The following is a 22,172-nucleotide window of genomic DNA, read 5'->3' as shown; positions in this document are numbered from 1 at the left end:
TAAAGGTTTTGGCTAATAGATTGAATATTGTTATGCCAAAGTTGGTGGGGGAGGTGCAAAGTTATAACTTCTGTGGTTGGTATTAAATGGCAAAGTTATAACTTATGTGGTTGGTATGAAATGTTTAATTGTATACAAACTTATCTGATTTTTTAAACAAAAAAGACAAGGAAAATAAATAAAACAAATAGGTCCTTAATCTTTTATTTATTTAGAAAACAAATAAGTTTTTAACCAATTAAAAATTTAAAGACGTCTTTCACTTTTTAAAACGCGAAACATCTAAATTTTTTCGGAAGACCTATTTGTTCATATATATTTTAGATAAAAAAACCTAAATGTATCGCATTTTAAAAAATAAAGGACATTTTTATATTTTTAATTAGTTAAGAACTTATATGTTTTTGAATTATAAAATTAAAAATTTATTTGTCTTTTTCTCTTATACAAATGAGAAAGCTAGTGAATACACAATTTATGCATCATAGAAGGCAAAGGAAGCAAAAGGAACTACATATTTAGTTTTAGTGTTGTAAAAGCAAGTATACGAATGAAAATAGATTCGCTGATTTGTTGACATTGAATTTTTGAAACATCTTTATTTGTAAATAAATATTGTGATGGGTCTAGTGAATGATATATTGGCTGATTTGCTGGAAATTAAACAAGCATATGATTGTGCAAAGTTTGGTCCAAATTGAATCATACCTTATTCTCTTTGAGCAAGGGCATTATCGTAAAAACAAATACTAAAACCCAGTTTTAAACCCTAGGAAAACCCTTTCACTATCCTTCCAAGTTCCAAGTCCTATCTGTTTATCACCCTCAACGCGGTCAACGCAACGCAACCGTAATGGGGAAGAAGAAGCAGAAGGAGAAGATAGTTCTTCCACCGGACCTCCCGCCGGAGATTCCCGACGACGAGGTCGAGGTCTCCGATGAGGACCTCCAGTTCGTCAATGAGAATCGCGGTTACGCTTCCTTATTCTCCACCCTTGACACGCAATCAATCACCAAGTACGTTTCTTTCTTCCAAATCTCCTCCTTTCCCATACTTACAATGCTTGCTTTTGTACCTTTGTTTATTGGAATTTCCTCCATGGGAACCCTAAAACTTCATTACTCAAGTGCATGACTATTTCGAACTTTTGCAATTTCTTATGGCACAACTAAAAATCGAGAATTTTGAGCAGTTATCTTTGGTTAAATAATAAGCTTTAGGTTGTTAACTTGGGAGAATTTTTCTGACCGTTAGGTTATTGCTTTTGCATTTTGAGTTTTATGGCTTGAGCTGCTACATTTTTACTTAGGCTGTGACTTTTGTTTTTTGTGATTACTAAGGCATGTTACTCGAGTTGCTGATGCTAAAGATGATGCTTTGGAGAAACTTTATGAGAAACGGCTGCGAAAGAATGCTCTCAAGAAGGAAAAAGAAGAAACAGGAATACAGGTTGACCGAGTTGATGTTCTTCCAATCAAGTCTTTGGATGGACAACTCCATTACCGGACAGGTATCTAGAACCCCTTTCATGTAAATTAGGTGCATTGTGGTCACTTAACGGTGCTTTTTCTGTCTTTTTGTTTGAACAATTTTGTAATTGATTTTGTTCTTGCATTTTGCAGCTACAAAGGCAGAATCACAAAATGGTCCAAGTGAAGAGGAAACGGGAGAGGATGTAAATGATAGAAAAAGTCTGGTGAAGCTAACTAAGGCTGAAAAGAGAGCCAAACTTAAGAAGTTGAGGAAGGAGGGGAAAAAGCAAGGGAAAGAGGTGCCAAAAGCAGAAGTGGAACAAACACCACAAGCCACTGTACTGGTATTTGCTCAGTCATCCTAATATTCTCAATTTTAACTCCTTTTGTGGTTTAAGAGTTCCATATCTTATTTATTTATATATTATTGTTATACTGTTGTATCAAATTTTCAATGGAATTGAGAAAGGAGGCCTATGGAATTAACTAAAAGTAATAAATGGCCAACAACCAGTTATTTTATCAATATTCTGATTTTCTTCCACTTGGTCGACCTTATTTAGTGCTAATGCATTTATAATTATATAATATATTGTAGATCTACTTGTTTGATTCTGAACATTTTTCTTGTAAGTGATCTGTCTTTCTGAATATCACTAGTAGTAAGGCACTAAAGTTATCTCTTTCCAATGTCTAATAGTCGTCTCACGCCACTTAACAATCATGTTTGTTTGAAAAAAAAGTAATTGCTTTTCTTTGTATTGGTTATAAATTTTATATATTCACATGTGGTGCCACCTTTTTCATTGAACTCAGCGTTGTGCGTAAAATTCTTTACATAGTTGTCAATTGTGGCATTTTGTGCTGCCACAATGCTGGGGCATTGTGTCGTTGCAGACAAAATTGACAAAGGCATCTTAAATGCCTCTCTTCAGTTCCATGGTTGCACTGTGATCCATGGGTGGCAACAAAAGCCACTGTTTCCCATTGTCTCTGAAGATTATTGAGGACTGTGTGGTGATTTTGCCCCATATCAAGCTTCAGTATAGGGTTTTCTCATTTGTTTGTCTCTTCCTCAGTCACAGCCTCCTCTCCTTCTCTACAACTGTTTTTTCATTTTAGCAGGCTTCTTGCTTCTGCTCATTCTAAACTGCTGATGTCCTCTGCCCTCTTAGTTAGGGTTTCTTTTATGTGTGCAGGTGGATTATTTTTTTCTGGTGATGAAACCTTTCTTTTGCTTTCCTTTATTTGTCTTCATTGGCTTACCCCAAAAACAAAGCTGTTGGGCCAGTTATGCAAGTCTTAAGAAGTTTAAATTTCGTTAGGGCACTATATTGTCTAGTTAGATATGCACTATACTGATGTTGATTGCATGCTTAGAGTCTACACCATGAATTTTAGTTGGCTTATTTTTGGTTTGGGTGTCAGCTGCTCCATGCTACTATTTGGGATTAACGAGTGATATTTGCTATGTTATGTCATATTTATTCAGGCTGAGGTAAAAGAAGATCTTACAACTGAGGAGGTTTTTGAATCTAAGAAGTGTAAACTTGCAGAGTTGGGAAATGCATTACTTACAGACCCTGAGTCCAATATTAAATTTCTGAAGGATATGCTACAGATATCTAAAGACAATGATCCTACCATTGTTAAACTTGGACTTCTGTCACTCTTGGCTGTATTTAAAGATATTGTCCCTGGGTATGCCTAATAGCTCTATCTAACATTGCATTGTTTATATGTAGTGAACATCTGTATTTTGTCTGCTTCCACACTAATGCTTTTTTGCTTAATATATGCTCCACTTTTGTGTGATTTCTCAGCTATCGAATAAGGCTTCCTACTGAGAAAGAACTGGAAATGAAGGTTTCAAAGACTGTGAGAAAGATGCGTTACTATGAATCAACTCTACTTTCGGCATACAAGGTTCATATTCACATTTGAGTGCGATTTAGTTTACTATGATTACCTAATTAAGATGAAAGAAAGTTTACTATCAGATATTACTTTACTTCTAATGCTTGCATTGTTGCTTCTGGAACCTACTTTTCCCAGTGGTAAAAATATTTAGGATATTTATTTAGAAGTACTATATAGATATTAATGTGGTTTGATATTTATGCCACTAAAATGTTTTTTTATATTTTTTATTATGTTGCCAGGCATACCTGCAAAGGCTGATGTACTTAGAAAAGAAGCCCTTATTTCAACTTGTAGCAGTACGTTGTATTTGTACATTGCTCGACATACATCCTCATTTCAACTTCAGGGAAAACCTGTTGGATGCTACTGTCAGAAACATAAGCTCTACTAATGAGGCCATAAGGTACAGTTGTATGTTTGCTGTGAGCTATTCTATATTATATTTGGATTCTTCTGGAATGCGAAGCACCTTTCTAATTTCAATTTCTCAAAAAATGGTGAGTTTAGCCTATAATTGTTTTACCTATTCTTGTCTTCAAAAGCTTCCCATAATATCTTCTTTTAGAAAGATACTATTTCTGCTAATTCATTTTATTGCTAATAATCTATTTTCTGTGGGGGTGTGTGTGTTTTTGACTTTTATGTTTCCTATCTATCTGATAAAATTTCCTTGTTTCTATTTAACAGGAAACTTTGTTGCTCTACAGTTAAATCATTGTTTACAAATGAGGGTAAACATGGTGGTGAGGCTACTGTAGAGGCTGTTCGATTGATTGCCGATCTTGTCAAGGCTAATAATTGTCAGTTGCATCCTGATTCTGTTGAGGTATGGGTTTTGTTTCTTATGGGAGTTGCTAATTCCTTTACTTCTATTGTGTTTGAATTTTGTTCGTCGTCAATTTTCTCTTTCTCTAATAAGTTGATGCTGCTCTTTATAAACTGATAGAGTGATAGAATCATAAATGCTCTTTGCAGAACTCATTAAATTTTTTGTGGAAGGTTTTTCATTCAGCACAAAGCTGTCGAGTGATGTTTGTTGTTTTATAATTCTTCAGGTGTTTTTGTCTCTTTCATTCGATGAGGATCTTGGGAAGACTGAGAAGAAAGACGAGGATCAGAAATTTAAAAACAAGAAAAATAAGAAGAGAAAAAACATGGAGGCATCAAATCAGTTGCCAGATAATGATAGAAAGAGAAGTAAGCATGAAATGATCTCTAAGACAAAAGAGGAGGTAATTTTTATAAATAAATCACATATTATGATTGTTCTGGTTATTGTTTGAGATAAGATTGAATTGATGCTTTCTATAGGTTGAAGCTGAGTACAAGGCTGCATCGTTTGCCCCAGATGTTATGGAGAGGAGACAAATGCAATCTGAAACACTCTCTGCCGTGTTTGAGACATATTTTCGCATTTTGAAGCACACGATGCATTTTATAGCAACCAGGTTTGTATTTATATAATATGTTTGTGTATTTGTATTACAGTGAGGCAAAATCGGTTATTGGATTGATAGGGTGTGACGATATTTTTTTATTATTTAATTTTTAAAATGAGGAAAAGAAACTTGTTTTTCTTGAAAAAATATTGATTATTAAAAAACTTCAATCTTGAGACATCTAGATGTGTTTGAGGAGTGTAATATAAGAAAGAGAACATAGAAAAGGTATACAAACAATTTATTTTTATTTATTTATCTTTTGAAAATTTATTTACTTGAACTTTCCTGTGTTTCTTGCACTTGTGCTGAGGAGTACCATATGCCCCTGCCAGCAGCTGGTCCTCTGTAGGGGAACTTCACTGTGAGCCTGTGAAGATTCTTTGCTCAGTTGTGCAAGCATACGTGTATGCACGTAGGGTTGTGTGTGAGCATTTCTTGCATATGATGCTCAGAAAAGCATCAAGACTCCCCTTTAGTATCCAAACATAGTGATATGTCAGTTTAAACTTGATGCTTTGTATATCTTTTTGCTAGTTTTGATGTATTGTTATATTTTACAATTTTCTTTGCTTTATTTTTCTAATTAAAAAACTTCCATTCTTTTTCTTTTGCAGTGTTTATTTTTCTCTTATGTTGTATTAAATTTTTGGGGTGGTTGCTGGTCATATTCTGTTCATATGGATCATAATTTCTTCACTTTCTTTTTCAGGCCTGAAGTAAATACTGGGGCATCATCTGCTGCAGTGGAATCCCACCCATTGTTTGCTCCTTGTCTCAAAGGACTGGGAAAGTTTTCACATTTGATTGACCTCGACTTCATGGGGGACCTAATGAACCATCTCAAAGTACTTGCTTCTGATGGTAGTAACTCTGGCAACAGTTCTGAGAAGTGTCCTAAATTTTTGACTGTGACCGAACGTCTCCAATGTTGCATTGTTGCTTTTAAAGTGATGAGGAATAATCTTGATGCTCTGAATGTTGATTTGCAAGACTTCTTCATCCATCTTTACCGTCTTATACTTGAATACAGGCCTGGAAGGTGAATTTGACTATCACTATTATGAAAATTATCACTTGCAAGATAGGGTATTTCATCAGTAGTTCATGGATACTGATATTGATGTACTTTTTCATATGTGCATGTCTGTCGATTTGCTTGCACGAGTCTTCGTATAAATTTGGAAAATCATAATACTAAATCATACTGTTAATGGTTTGAAGAATTCCTTGGTCTCTGCTTAATAACTAGCTATTTTGAATGAGTTGGTTTCATTAGTGTTGAAGTCTTTATCCGCTACTGAAATTACTATTTATTTTTCTCGTCCCCCTCCTCCCCTATGGCCTGGAAGTCATTGGTTCAAATCCTAGAAATGCATTGACCTTTTCTATGACGACACCAGTGGGTGTCCTGTACACTGAGCTGCTCGGCCCTTTCAACGTCCAATTTCTGTTGTACAACCATGAATTGTTTTTCTTCATTTTTCTGCGTGCTTTTTAATATGTTGTTCTATTTGACTCATGTTTCATGTATATGAAATAGAGATCAAGGAGAGGTGTTAGCAGAAGCTTTGAAGATAATGTTGTGTGAAGATAAGCAACATGACATGCAAAAGACTGCTGCATTCATAAAGCGTTTGGCTACATTGTCGCTGTGCTTTGGATCTGCTGAGTCCATGGCTGGTAAGTTTTAATATTCTCATAACCCAAAAAAAAAGGTGTGAAAATGAGATATAAAATAAAAGAAAAAGCAACTTGATATGTGATTTTCATTTGAACCTGTTTCAGCATTGGTCACAGTAAGGCATCTCCTTCAAAAGAATGTGAAGTGCAGAAATCTGTTGGAAAATGACACTGGAGGGGGCTCAGTTTCTGGAACAATCCCAGTAAGCTTATTAAGTTCATTTCTTCTGTGTTTCACAGTTTTTAAATCACCTATAGTCACCATATTATGGCTTCTCCCGCTGTAGTCTTATAAAATTTTGAAGTATCCATGAAAGGAATGTTAATCATTGAGAAAAAAATATAGGCAATTACACGGGTACCTTTCTGAAACTAAAGGGTAAATTATCTTCTATTATGTGTTATTGCATGAGAGATTTGTTTTGCGCACCTTTAACACTCGAAATAATCTTACATTTAACCAATCCATTACATAGCTAAAATTTTTGGATAAAAATAAGCTTTTGAAACATGCATCAAATATACTTTAGAATTACGCAAATAGTTAGTTCCATGAAAATGGAATTGCGATAAGTTAAATTACCTAGAGTTTAATTCAAACTTGATACATGTAAAGAAATTTATTTCATGTATTAAATACATATATAGTTAGATTTATTATGCTATAATATATAAGACAGAGTAAATTTACCATCTAATTTCCTAAGAGTACCAAAGTAATTGCGGCTCCACTTATTTTAAGTATCTATGAATTGAACACCTACAATGATGTGTGAGACTTAAACTGTGTCCCCTTTCTTTCCCTCTTTGATGTGCAGAAATATCAACCATATTCCACGGATCCCAATTTAAGTGGAGCTCTTGCTTCTGTGCTTTGGGAACTCAATCTTTTGTCCAAGCATTATCATCCTTCTATATCAACAATGGCCTCTGGTATATCAAGCATGAGTGTTGCACAGAATCAAGTCATTCTCTCAAAAACCTCTCCTACACTAGCTTTAATGGAAATGTCTCTTGATCAGGAATTAACTTTCCCGCAACATAGTGGCACTATAAAATTGAATAACAAGAAGAGAAGAACAAATGCTCCTGCAACATCACCCTCCATTGGTTCTGCATCAGTCATTTCAAGTTCATTCAATGAGGATGAGTTGCATGAGAAACTCAGTTCCCATTTTACGCTTCTTCGCGACATCAGGGAGAATGAAAGGTTGAGAAAGGAGTTGGATAAGACTACACTATCACTACAGCTATATGAACAATATAAGAAACAAAAGCAAAGATCAAAACCAAAGAAGAAAGCCATTGCTTAATAGATGTATATGGCTTATAGATAACATGAAATTTTGTAGTTTTATTTTCGTTGTTTCCGTAGTTGTGAAAACCAGACCAATTATCAATCAGGTAAGAGGACTAGAAGCCATTGGTCACCAGTTTTGTGCCGGTTTGGTGTACCTGCTGATAAAGTGTAAAATTATTTTTTGATTAGAAGAGAGTGATATTCATTTTACAGAAGTACTTTATTAGAAGGTTTATAAAGAAATTTGAAATTGGAATTAGAACATCTGCAATATCTAGACTTTTATTTCGTTGCCTTTTGAAATTGGAATTTTACTTAAAATTCAGAATTTTATAAGGAATTAAAATATACATTGTACTTTTTATATTAGATTTTAGATTTACTATTTAGTTATCAGGTTTACAATTAAAGATAATGAAAATATTAATTAAGAAACGTTTCTAGTATTTTTTATGAAAAAAATATTCCATATTTATTTATGATAGTTGTTTAATTTTATTTTGTAATTTTCTCTTATAATATTTCATTAAATATGATAGGTAATATATAACTTTATATCTGTTTTTTAATTGTATATATAAAGGAGAGATGAAAGAGTTGATGTTTATTTTTTCGTTTTTTAAATTTATTAAAAATATGGTTGATTTATAGAGAGATGTCAAGTCTTAAAATTTGAATTTATACAATTGAGTTATATTTCATAATTTTCGATTTCATGTTATCCTAGCTTTCTAAGCATAAAAGATTAAAAGTTAATTATGTTCAAGACATGCCCAATCCTATCCAGAGAGGGAGACAAATCATAAATGCCTCTGAATCACAACTTATTGGCACAAGTCTTCCTATTTTGGTTGGTCAGAGTGTCGTTGAGTTTGAATTAATTTGTCTAGTATTTTCCGTGATAATGAGGATATACTGTGCCATTTGCCAGAACATAATTCAGCAAAAGTATAATAGAATGTATAATATAGTGATGATGTGTCAGTTAGTAATATATGTTATAACACAATTTGTTTTAGTGTTACTATTATATTATCATTAGGAGTGATTCAAATGGTTTTTAAATTTAACTTCTGAAATTAAAGGACGCAAATTATTCTTGGGCCAATTTAATGTTGTCAAATTCAAAATTCTTACTATTTTTCAAACTGTACTTCTCTTCTAGTGTTTACATATTGCTTAAATACAAATATTTTTATAAATATTTTTAAGTTTTTAATTTGAATTATACAATTTTTTATATTAATTTAATATTGCTAAATTTTATAATATATAAACATGTTATTTCAAAAAAAATTATATGACTGACTAGAATATGTATTTTTTGGTTTACGCATTCTTTGGTTTTGGTCCAAAACACGTATTTTATACGAATTAACAACTAACTTAATTCTTACTTTCTTTTGTCTTACTAAAAAATGATAAATTAACAAAAGCAATTATATTCTAATGTCAATAAAATTAGAAAAGTTAGTTAGAAGTATAATATGTAATTATATATAGAAACATAAAATCATTGTTTTAGACAGTGATGATATGATATTATCCTCTAATATGAAAGTATCTATGTAATTTTTCAATATTTTTTAGTATATAATTATGTTATTGTTTTTATAAAATAATTATTTTAAAGACCACTTTTAAAGAAAATGCATTGTTAAAAGTTGGAAGAAATAATAACCTATGGCAATATTTGGCAATATTCATGACTAGCCTGTTAATCACATTTTATTATCCTTATGTTTTAACCATAGAATTAGCGATGGGGGGGAAGAATTCCTTTCACCTATAAGGATTTGCTGAGGTAATAAATAGCCTTACACATCATGATAACACATTATAACCCTAAGTTCTTAATTAGATTAGTGGAGAACTCCAATTAGAAGATTATGAGAAATGATTAGTCTCATTCCTCAATATTAAGGGGGACAAAAAAGAAGAGAAAATAAAAGCCTTAACCTACTTATACAGTTATATTAAACAAGCCAATTTTGTAAAAAAACTCTCAATCTTGATTGGTTAGATTGTTACACTTTACATGACCTTTTTCTCATCCTATTTGACATGCATTCTATACATTTTACAAATGGCATTCGTGGTTTATTTCTATCATCATACATGTAAAGTAAAACCTCACAAGATTACAAGTACAAAAGAGATCAATAAACCTGAAATAGAGCCTTGCTTTCAACATTATTCGATGCAACCATCGGATATCCCTTTATCATAGTCAGAAATGAATGACAAGTATGGAGGTCAAGAACACATGAATTGGAGAGCTTCGCGGGTACGGCCAAGCAAACTCAATGTTGTGGCGGCAATGTGATGTCCGGTTAACCCCGCCTGCTGAAGCTGCTCGTTTGGTGATGCATGCTCAATATAACTATCCGGTAAGACTATTGGTCGCCACTGGAAAGAGTTGATAGAGAGAATAAGAAACAGAAAATAATAAAAATGGTCCAAAAAAAATTTAGTCATATATACCTCACCATATAATATGTCCAGCCTAGATATTTTAAAATGCAACAAATACATGTAAAATTACAAAATGATCTTTAAATTAAGGAGGTTTTTCAAAGATACAGGGACCTATTGGCTACGTGGTTAGTAAAAGTTGGCCACAAAGCCCAATAACCAAAATTAAACTACTAAGGACTTGGCTATCATGGGATGCTTGATGATGTATTTAAGGAAAGTAGTCTTTTCTCTTAACAGCTAGTTTTTAAAGTTTGGTTCCTCCTTTTTCCAGGTACTTAAAAATAGTATCCGAGCTTGGTTGTTGGCGGTATGAAAATGGCTACCAATAGGCTAGATTAAGGTGAATACTGAATACTGATAACCTATAGCCGAGTGGCTACTACCTGGATATCTGCTAGCTTTTAATGTGATCCCCACTTTGCTTAGGTACTTAACACAATTAATTCACAGCTGTCAAATATAATAAAAGTTGTAGTACCTTAATGCTTCCATCAAGCAGTCCATCAAGTGCAATGAACTGTGCAACATGAGAACCGAATCCTCCAATAGATCCTTCCTCGACAGTAATCAGGAACGAATGATGCTTACAGAGCTGCCTCAGAAGCTTGATGTCAAGGGGCTTGCAAAACCTTGCATCAGCAACAGTGACCTCAATGCCAAGCTTTGCAAGAAGTGTATGAGCCTTAAGGCAGTTCTGAACCATTGATCCATATCCCAGTAAAGCAACATCTTTACCTTCAAGAAGAACTCTTCCTTCTCCAATCTGTGAAAAATTATTAATCACTCCAAAATTAAAGAAGGAAGATATCACATTATCTTATAGTTCAAGAAATAATTTTGCAGTGTGAAAATGAATGATGCTTCCTCAGGTTTAATGTCAGGTAATGAGATTTGGCACAAGTCACAATGGATAAAGAAAATAGGGTGTCACTGATTACCTCAATGGGGACTCCATCACATATAGTTTGGTCTCTCCCAACAAGAGCACCCCTGGGATACCGAAAGCAAATCGGCCGATCATTGACATGAATAGCAGTAGCCACCATGTGCACGAGTTCGATTTCATCAGACGGTGCCATAACAATCATGTTCGGTAAGCATGACATAAAGGTTATGTCAAATGCCCCACATTGGAGAGGACCATCAGAGCCCACCAATCCTGCACTTGTGATGACAAAGCGTACCGGAATTTTCTGTTGATCTACATCATGGACAACCTGCATACCATATGTAACTAACATGTTAAAATACTGATTACTTATATATAATATGCAATGTGCACTAACCATTCCTTTAGCACATTACTGGTAACTGGTAAGGTAATGTACCTTTTGGTTTTACCCAGACATTTGCATTATTCGATGTCCTATACAAATATATGAAGCATAGTTACTCTCACACAACAAAAATAGTGCCATAGGTCACCGACTAATGGCTCAAGGTTCATGAAGTAAAATTCCCTTCACTCCTTATAATTTGGAAGCCGAAGCATGTACCAGATATACAGTGCAATTACCACTGTCCTCTCCCTATCTCACTTGTGACAGTATTAATAAATTTAATAGTAACAATAATCATAATGCTCTAGATTTCAAAACATTTCTTGATATAGTCCAAGTTCAATGTTCCAAAGTTTTTATTTTATTTTTTTTCAAACCGTGAAAACTTAACTAATTTCAACCAGAAATATGTTTTTCCCCAAGACAATTCTGATTGTCTACAACAACAGATAATGGCTAATTGGCTATTAGGGTAGTTAATAAGGACTGACCTGGTCATATGCCCTTTGTAGAAAGGAAGAAGGTATAACACAGAAAGGCTTCAATCCACCACATGACAAGCCAGAAGCAAAGGTGACTGCATGTTGCTCGGCCATTCCCACATCAAAAAACCTATCGGGAAATTTTTCCCGAAACAGCTCTAGTGATGGCTCCATCATGGTTCCTGTATTAACAACTACAATATCTTTGTCTTTCTCGGCTTCTGAAACCAGAGTCTCCACAAAGCAATCCCCATATGTCCGTTGCCGAACATCATAATGTAAAAAATTTGATTTTATAGAATCTGAAATGTCAACATAGGCAATTCATTAAAACCTCTTCAGCAAAATCATGTATGATCTAAAATTTCAAGACAAATAACACAGTAAAGCTATAAAGAACAGAATTTTATAATTTTCTTCCATTAGGAACATGGTTTTACAACTATATGCTGTTCAAATCATACTAAGCTGAACTCAGATAAGAAAATAAACAATTTCAATGCTGGTTACAGCCCATATCAGGAAACAGCTTGGAAAGATTTTGGTGGATCCACTTAAAGGAAATCTTAAGAAATATTTAGAAGAAACCATTAAAAAATCTTCACTTTTAGATGATTTTACTGAACTTTTAGATTCCATCGATTTATGTCGATAGTCTATCTTGTGGTTGTTCATTTGTTGTTGTATGCGATATTTGTTCATTTTGAACCAATTAAGGATGTGAAATCAACTAGGGAAAAGAAAAATGAGAAAGATGAACAAGGGAACTAGAACGTGCACTCATAGTGGCAAAGATAAGCTGTCAGGCTTAACGATGATCCAAAAATTACCACAAGAAAAGATCCCTACTAATGCATACCATCTTCCTGCCCGTCGGTTATATCACTTCTTTTATTGTTTTCTACTCCCTGATTATCATCAGTTATAACATGAACCAAGACAGGACCCATTGAATCGAGCGAAGCAACTTCTTGCAGAACACAAACTAGATCTTCAATATTATTACCATCCACTGGGCCTATGTAGTACAGACCAAGCTCATCAAAGAGAGTAGAACCTAATGGGCCAATCAACCCACGGGCATATTCGTCAACTTTTGCTGCCCATTCATGCATACCTCTACCAATTCGTTTTGTGACACCCTGGGACAATGAATACAAATTACCATATACTTAAACATAACGAGAGTCTAAAGCAAAGGGAATTAAGACACTGAAATTGAAGCCTGAAAGGAAGAGCATATTAAACATATCAATTATTTGAGAGTATAATGCTTTCCCTAGTAGGATCATTTTGAAGTAAAAAGCGATGTCATTGCCATATAAACCCTGCATGCTGGCAAGTAGCACAATGAATGAAAATATATAGCATTCTTTTCAAAACAAAGGAAGAGAAAACAAGTCATGCCTTAGCAGCTTCTCTAAATCTTCGGAAAGATTTACTGGACTGGAGCTTGCTCAAGGTACTAGAGAGGGCATTGATGGATGTCTTTGGGCCCTCATCAACTTTAGGGAGTAGGGAATGCCGGCTGTCATTCAAAACTACCACCAAATTTGAGTCCAAATATCCTGCATTGCTCATTGCCTCGTACACTTGACCGGCCATTGTTGTCAAATTGCTGATTACTGTTACTATGCGTTCTCGCCTCCCCTTCATATCTCGTGCAACAGCCATGCCTAAAATAAAATATACCAGATACAAGTTTGAGTACCAATTAATTTACCTACGAAACTTTTAATTTCATAGGAAACAAGTATTTTATTAACCCAACTACATATTTATACTCAGAACAGCAAGAAAACCAATAAAATATGGAAAAAGCTGAAAAAGGACATACAAACTACCTAGTCCAGCAGAAATACTGTTGCATCCATGACCTGCACCAAATGCATCATATTCACTCTCAAATCGAGAAGTAAAACCAGAGATACCATTCTTTTGTCTCATTGTGTACATGAGAGATCGTCTTCCTGTAAGAATCTTATGTGCATACGTCTGCACGCAAATGATGAATAGGCTACATTATCCAAAAGAGGCCATTCATTGGCTTTCATAGAAAGAAAGGGGGAAAAATGATTATTCATTGTTTAGTTACAAATTTAACTCCAAGTAGCAAAATTTGTGATCTGCATTCTCCTTTCCACCCTCAAAAGGCAAGTGGGAAAAAGTAAAATAAGAATGGGACATCAGCATTTCTTTTTTTTTTCCCCTCATATAAATTAAAACCTTACTTGTTCGCCGACATCCCATAATATCTTGTCTACTGGAGCATGAAAAACATGGTGCATTGCAATCGTCAGCTCCACTGCAGCTATGCTTGCACTCAATGGTATTTGTGTACTCGACATAATTGAAGACAACTCCAGACGGAGCTCCCCAGCTAGTTGTTTCAGTTCCTGAGAAGAGAATTATTTAGCTCCGATATGTCAAAAAAGACAAGTACGAACATTGCAAAACCAATATTCTAAAGATAAATTTTCTAAGATCTTATAGCTAACCTTAAGAGATAAGTTTTTCAAGCAAATAGGATTTTCAATTGTGTCAAGTATGGGTGTTGAAATCTTCTCCCAGTAGAAATCATCAATATCAGGCCGTGCACATACTCGATCCATTGATCCCTACATCCAGAACATATCAGATATCACTCACTCATCCAGAACACAGCTAATTAGACTTGCCTCCCTTCTTTGAAACACTCTTACAACTTTAATCATAATATTAGATAATAATATCTATGCAACGACATTTGTCATACAATAAAAATACAAGAAAGTATCATGTCGCCTTTCAGTTATATTAAACTAGTTTAACAAGAATGGCATAGGAAGGTGACAATATAGAATTAGTTTATATATAGAAGTTATTCTAAATTTCCAATGAGCTGCCTGTAAGGCATTTCTTCAATGTTTTTATTAATGAAGGGTATAATAGTAAAAATAGATTATTCAATTCTCCATAAGCTGGATCAAAACAAGGAATTGAATTCAATCATGTAATTTACTAGGTTAAACTCCCTCCATCCAATAACATAGGTAATTTCTTATCCAAAACTTATCATCTTCTATAGAATACAAAATTCTTACTCTACATTGTTTGACAACTAGTCATTTATCTCTCTTCTTTAATTATTTTGTGGTGATAGATTAAAATGGAGAAAGAATCACTCTTCCCACTCTTCCTCCGTGGTATATATAAGAGTTACACTTCATATGATTAGTTTAAGAATGTTCCGATGCTTTTTTCATGTACTATAGTAAGTAGTTAATAACTTTTAAGGTCAATCAAACTAATGTAAGCAGTTTAAATACTCTTGAAGACTGAAGTTAAAGGTTTCCTAATCTAATCTGTCTATTATGTCAAATGTGACCAAATTTAAGAATTCAACTCATACAGATTGAATTCAGTTCCTATGTCCCATATCATGACATTTCAAACCCGCAGATATCACCAACTTCACAGCTTGAATGATGCACTCCATAATTTGCATAATAAAATGAATCCTAACAATATATTCTTACCTAGTAACTGAATTCTTACCTGAAAACTAAGTTAATTAGCATAGGCACTTCCTTAAGCAGTTAGGGATATGAATTTGAGGTGCATTAACTAAAACTCAAAGGAAAGACATTTTTTTTCTTGTTTACTTTAATTGTAGCGTGCAAGTCAGCAATTACATTTAGAATTGAGAATAAGGAAATACAAAAAAAAAAAGTTACCTTTAGAGGAGAAGAAGAACGAGGGAAGATGGAAATCGTAGAAAGTTCTAGATGAAGAGGGAAGCGGGAGGAAGAGGAACAGTCCAATCTGTTAGGGAAAGAAGAAGAAGAAGCGGCATGCGAGTGAATGGGAATTCCAAAGGAACAGTGTGTCGCAGGTGCAGTAGCCATATCCATAAGAGAAAGAGGAAAAAACGATCACAGTTCACAGTTTCAGATTAAGGGGAACCATGAAGTAATAGTTAGGGATGAAGCAAAAGAAGAAGAGAATGAAATTCTTGTTTTGGTTGATTGAGATTTTGATGAGAGAGAGAGAGATTTGAAGATGGAAGGCAGGGAATAATAGTGAACGGCACTTGCCATTAACTAACAAATGGCAATGAGCTAAGAAATCTAAGCATGTATGCTTTCCACGGAGTCATTGTTTCTGCATAGTGTCACAACTCATCAAGATTTTACCTTGCTAAGTAAATTCTAGATTGATCCCTAATTTTTCTTAAGCAGTTACTTTGGTGTTTGATTTTTGTTTACTAATATGTTACTCTATGAATCTACAACCATGAAATAAACATTATTTCTATTAATAATAATTAACAATTTTCACATTCAAATATAAATATGTGTTTGATTTGTTTTTGTGTTTTTTGTATTTTTTTATTCTTAAATTTTATAAAAAAAAAAGATAAAATAAATAAATGATATTTTATCATTTTTACTAATTAGATGCTCTTGTATAATACATATTATTAGATTTACTCATATTTTATGTATATAAAAAATTAATTATTAAATTATAAAAATATAAAATACATATTAAAATAAATTAAATAATATATATTTATATATAAGGATAAAATATTATTTAGTTTCTAATGTTTAAATTTAAAGATTTTTAATGACTAGAGAAAGGGGTTGAATCTATGATTACTTTTAATTTTGTATATTTTAAATTTCAAACAGAATTTAAGATAAAATTATTGTGATATCTGTACTATTGATTATGCAGAAAATAATTTTATTTTGTCTCTCAACAAATGAAACAGGAACAAAGCAAAAAAGAAAAATTAATACTATGTGTTGCTATGTTGTTTGTGAAGTTAATTAAGTAGGAGATAATTTCATTTTATCTCATAACGAGCAAATAAAAAAAAGTAGAGAAGATAAAATAACACAATTATATATCATGATTCAACCACTATATGCAATGTGGCCTACATTTAGTCTCTACTATAACTATGGTAGAATTTCTACTATCTATTTTAAAGATTACAATCACCAATTTTCAAGGATCCTATCTAATCCTATTAAGGACAAACCAAAGTTCTAACAAAGTTTGATTTGGCTAAGTTCAGTCCATAGACTCTCAACACTAAGTGCTCACCTAATTTAGCAAAGAAAACTTCTCAAATTCATGAAAACAAAACATAAATGATAACAAAAAAGATTGACATAATATTTGGCTTTTCTCCAAATTTATTCTCTTTATCTTTTCTCGTAATGACTTGTACTGATACTTCACAAATTTATCTTTTTTCATTGATTGAAATAAAGATAAAATTGAATAACAGAAATTTCAATGTAAAAGCATAAAGGAGAAGGTATAACTAAAGTGCTATAAAGACCTAAAAAGTGTGCTTACTCTCTTTGTTTCAATTTTTAGCCATTTACCTTTTTTTATAGGTAACTACTCAAATGAAGATGGCAAAAACATCTTTTCATGAAGATGCTTTGTTAAAAAATGTGATTTATTTATTTAGCCACACTTTACACAAAGACAACACTTTTGGAACATATCAATCTAACCATACAATTCATCATCCAAAGGTCAAAAGAAAATATTTTTATATGAAGACAATTATAAAATCTTTATGATAGTATCCACCTTTTTTATAAGGTTAAAACTTCCAAAACTTGAGTTTAGTGAGGATACCGATTTTGAACAAGTAGATCACCTTTGACTTTATCTTCTTCCCAAAAAATTAGAGCAGAGATGCAGAAAAGAGATGTGGTTGCATTAGAGTTTTATGGCTAGCAGAGTTGGCTTAAATTCTGACCTAACTACTTCTCTTTTTTCCTTTTCTTTTGACTTCAAAGATCTGCACCATTGATTCATTCTTTGCCTCCAAGTTTTAATTGTGAGTTAATAGTCAATTTCGTCCCTGAAAGATACATCGATCTCCATTTTCGTCCCCGAAAGTCAAAATTAATCAAAATCGTCCTCCAAAGATACCTTACCTGATCACGTTCGTCCTTCCGTCATCTCCGTAGCTGAGTTGGCAAACGTCTGCTGACGTGGGCCGTTAACTGCCAAGGTGGGAAATGTCAGGCTGTAGCATGTTGTTGATGACAAGATAAGTCTTGTTTAAGACGTCAAATTAGTCCTTGGAGTGGATAAACTATAATCCCAATTTGAACGATAAATACATCACCGTGAACACTTTTGGTGGCAGTAGAGGTAAGTAGGAGCCGTAATCCCTGGCTGGCTGACTGGATGGAGATAGGAAATGGTGGTTGTGGTGGCAGTTTGTCACAGGCATCGCACGACAGTTATGGATCTAGTACTTCGATACAAAGGAGGAGGGTGAATTCTCATGACGGATCATTTGATCGAAGGTTACTTCTACCAACTTCAGTATTTCAAACTCGCCATACATGTCGAGCAGAGCTGTTTTCAATACCGGATGAGATAGAGAGCCTTTCCTTATGGCAAGTCCACGGATAGTCTTACCCTGCAAAACAGCTCCTAGTTGTGCACAAGAAGGAAGCAGGTTTATGAGTGTGACAGTATCAACAGTCAATTTATCATCCTTGAGTATATTCTCCAAAGAATCAAAAGCCTGAATTGGTTGACCGTTCAGAGCATAAGCACCAATCATTGCATTCCAAGCAACAATGTTCCTCGAATATATACTATCGAAAACCCTCTCTACATAACTTAATAACCTACACTTGCTGTACATGTCAGGAAGCGATGTCTGGACCATAACATTTGATTCAAAACCCATCTTGAGCTCATAGCAATGCACTTCTCTTCCCCATAAATTATAAAAACAGTGAGAACATGCCTCCAGCGCATTGATTAAGCTGGACTTATTGGGGCGAATCCCAGCCTGGAGCATCGTCCTAAACCACTTCAAAGAGGTGAAATATTGTTGGACTATCAAATACGCGCCAACCATTGAATTCCAAGAAACCAAGTCTGGAAGAGGCGTTTTCTCAAACAACTTGACTGCAGAATCAATGTGACCAAACTTGCCATACATTCCAATGAGTGAATTGCAAAACTTTATTATAAAATCTTTATGATAATATCCACCTTTTTTATAAGGATAAAATTTCCAAAACTTGAGTTTAGTGAGGATACCGATTTTGAACAAGTAGATCACCTTTGACTTTATCTTCTTCCCAAAAAATTATAGCTGAGATGCATAAAAGAGATGTGGTTGCATTAGAGTTTTATGGTTAGTAGAATTAGCTTAAATTCTGACCTAGTTACTTCTCTTTTTTCCTTTTCTTTTGACTTTAAAGATCTGTACCATTGATTCATTTTTTAGCTTCAAATTTTAATTGTGTCATTTGATTTGCAGCAGAGAAAAATAACCTCTATTTTCTTCTTCTTACTAGAAAATGTGCTGCAAAAAAAAATGTTAACTTCAATAAGTTAAAGAATGATTGCACAAAGATAGTAACTTAACTTCTTTGATTAACTTCTGTACCAAATCTGATTTTGATTTTTCTTTTGGCTCTAACATTTGACTTTTTTTTCTCTTTTTCCTTTTTAATGTTAAAGCTTGGTGAATCAGTTTTTCATTTTGTCTAAACTTACTTCTAAACATGTTATTTAGCTTGTAAAACATATTTTTATCCTTATTTTGTGGGCACAACACGTGAATTATGGGGCCGAAGGGAGAAGAGATTGTTTGCAATGGAATTTGGACTCATTTAGTTGCATTTTATTTTTTTGCACAATAATCACATACTATAAATATTTTTGGACTTTTAATACAACCAATAATATTTTATCATTATCAAATAATTATTATTGTTTTACTTTAAACTCAATAAGACTGAATTTTAATTTGGTTCCGAATGTTTTAAATATTTTATTTCAATTTTAAAAACTTTAAAATGTCCTATTTCAATTAAAAAAAAAGTTTTAAGCAAGTTTAATATTGTCTCACTATTAAATTTGACACAAACAATTTGCGTATTGAAAAGTTAATAGTATTCGATTTTAATATGTAAGTAATATTAATCCACCAATGAATATCAATATAAAATTTTCCTTTGATTTTAAAGCGTTGATGATGGATGGTTAGAATTTTAAATTTTGTACCAAAAAAAAATTGAGAGAAAAAAGTATTTCAAGAAAATCTTGCTTATGTTTTTCTGATACATGGAAGAAGATAGGTATTAATTATTAACCTTATTAATATTTACGTTACTCATTCCATAATTATTAGTGTCAAATTTAACGGCAGGACAATATTAAACTATTTTAAAAATTTTGGGAGAGAAATAAGATATTTAAAACGTTAAAAACTAAATTAAAATTTAATCTAAATATAAAAGACCAAAATAATAATTTATCTTATATATAAATATATAATAATTAATTTAATAATTAATTTTTAATGTACAAAAGTATTTTTTATTGGCCTCACTTTATACTTTGGAATTTATAATGGTGAGACAGAAACAGAATGTAATGCCACACGCTAGAATTGTTTGTTTAAATCGCAATTATGAATGTGACACTTCTTGTAGTTAGTGATTCTGAAACTCTTTTGTTATTACTATCAAAATTATTAAAACTGGTTCAAAAGTTAGGCTTTGATGTTGTTGCTTGTTGCTTGTTGCTCAGCTCTTGTTGTTGTAGATTTTCTTTTTTTTTTTCATGTTGATTAGGCTGCCGATTTTTTTTTCCAGTTTTATTTAGTCCATGCCACTCCCTTGTATTTAGTGTAAGGATCCAAAACTAGATCGAAAATAGTATTCTTTGAACAAATGGATTATGTTTTATTCACATTTTAGAAATAAGAAATGATATAGTTTATTATTTGTTTTTTCATCTAACTTTAAACTCAATTCATTATTCCTTTCATATACTCTCTCGGTAAGGTGTTGGGATATGATAACTTCTCTTCTTGTTTCATCTTCATTTCTATGGATTTAAAATTTGAGATAAAGTGTATTTGATTTTAGTGCTAATGACATTAACAATTTTCTTCCAAATGGTTATGTATGGCCCTTGGAAATGTTTACAATGCAACAGTTATTTAAACTTGCCGGCCTTAATTAGAATGTGTCTAAAAATTTTTTCATCATAATATCAACAAATTATGAAGAAATTATCATTTATGATTGCTAGAAAGATGCCATAAAATCATAATTGAAGGCATTAGAAGATAACAAAACCTAGAAGATCACTACATTGCCAAAGAGAAAGAAAGCAATCGAATACAAATGGAATCTTAAAACAAAATACAAGTCAGATGGGACAATAGACCATTCATTGTTTACAAAGTCCACTAATTCTGAATTCACATGCATTCTCATATACATAGATGACTTAGTCCTTGCAAGAGATTATTTAGAAGAAATCTAAATTTTAAGAAGAAATTAGATTGCTCAAATTTGAGAGATCTCAAATTTTTTTAGGCATGAAAGTGGCAAGAAAACAAAATAGAGCTCTCTATTAAAGAAGTACACTATTGACCTATTGAAAGACTCTGGGCTAGTGGATGCTATACCAGCAAGCACCCTTATGAACTACTTCTTGCACTTGTCAAAATTCTTTGGATGATGCCAAGCCGTATAAACACTTTTTTGGAGATTAATTTATCTTGGACCCCTTTTTAGAGCTTTGTGCTAAATTAGGTATGTATAATTTGTACAGAGCTAGTTTAAGGAGGGCTATTAACATATAGTGTGTATATATATAAGCTTATAATTTGTTATTAGCTTAGTGTTGACAGATGACAACATTTGATTTTAGTTATTAGTTCCAAGTTTGTTAGGATTAGCTAAGCTTCTTCGTTAAGTTAGAAAGTTAGATATTTGTTACTGTATTAGAGAGGCTAAGATTCCTCCTTAATAATAATTTAGTTCTTATTTTCTCCAACTTTTCTCTCATCTCTTAGCATGCTTTTCCTTTTATGTTTTTTTTCTCTCGTGGCTAAATATTTATTTGGGTGCCATTATTTTGATAAAAAAAAGTTTTTTTAATAAAATTTTTTTAATTTTTAATATGTTTGGCAAATTTCTAATAGTAAAAGTAAAAATACTAGAAAAATAAAAAAACATCTAAAAGTAAAAATACTAGAAAAATAAAAAAACATCTTTTTTGAGAAATTGTTATTTACATCTTTTTTTTTAAGATCTTTTTCTCTTAAAAA

General features: G+C 32.8%; 2 protein-coding genes across 2 annotated transcripts; one reads left to right on the top strand and one right to left on the bottom strand.

Annotated features, from left to right (window-relative positions):
* Nucleotides 1–768: 768 nt before the first annotated feature.
* On the top strand, nucleotides 769–8,082 carry LOC130946735 (nucleolar complex-associated protein 3). The gene is made up of 13 exons (XM_057875576.1): nucleotides 769–1,017; nucleotides 1,342–1,511; nucleotides 1,624–1,817; nucleotides 2,966–3,174; nucleotides 3,297–3,399; nucleotides 3,636–3,799; nucleotides 4,084–4,222; nucleotides 4,452–4,628; nucleotides 4,708–4,844; nucleotides 5,548–5,877; nucleotides 6,379–6,518; nucleotides 6,624–6,721; nucleotides 7,337–8,082. The coding sequence occupies exons 1-13, from the start codon at nucleotides 854–856 to the stop codon at nucleotides 7,829–7,831; spliced, it is 2,520 nt and encodes an 839-aa protein (XP_057731559.1). The 5' UTR covers nucleotides 769–853; the 3' UTR covers nucleotides 7,832–8,082.
* A 1,725-nt stretch (nucleotides 8,083–9,807) lies between these two features.
* On the bottom strand, nucleotides 9,808–16,122 carry LOC130946364 (probable 1-deoxy-D-xylulose-5-phosphate synthase, chloroplastic). The gene is made up of 10 exons (XM_057875090.1): nucleotides 15,775–16,122; nucleotides 14,557–14,676; nucleotides 14,290–14,454; nucleotides 13,903–14,053; nucleotides 13,466–13,734; nucleotides 12,918–13,200; nucleotides 12,068–12,360; nucleotides 11,235–11,513; nucleotides 10,775–11,059; nucleotides 9,808–10,227 (listed from the first exon to the last, which is right to left on the bottom strand). Exons 1-10 carry the CDS (start codon nucleotides 15,949–15,951, stop codon nucleotides 10,075–10,077), a joined length of 2,175 nt encoding a protein of 724 aa, XP_057731073.1. The 5' UTR covers nucleotides 15,952–16,122; the 3' UTR covers nucleotides 9,808–10,074.
* Nucleotides 16,123–22,172: the final 6,050 nt, after the last annotated feature.

This window comes from Arachis stenosperma, chromosome 8, assembly GCF_014773155.1.
Source record: "Arachis stenosperma cultivar V10309 chromosome 8, arast.V10309.gnm1.PFL2, whole genome shotgun sequence".
NCBI lineage: Eukaryota > Viridiplantae > Streptophyta > Magnoliopsida > Fabales > Fabaceae > Arachis > Arachis stenosperma.
The sequence above is the reverse complement of the archived record's forward strand: the minus strand, read 5'-3'. Positions and strand labels throughout refer to the sequence as shown.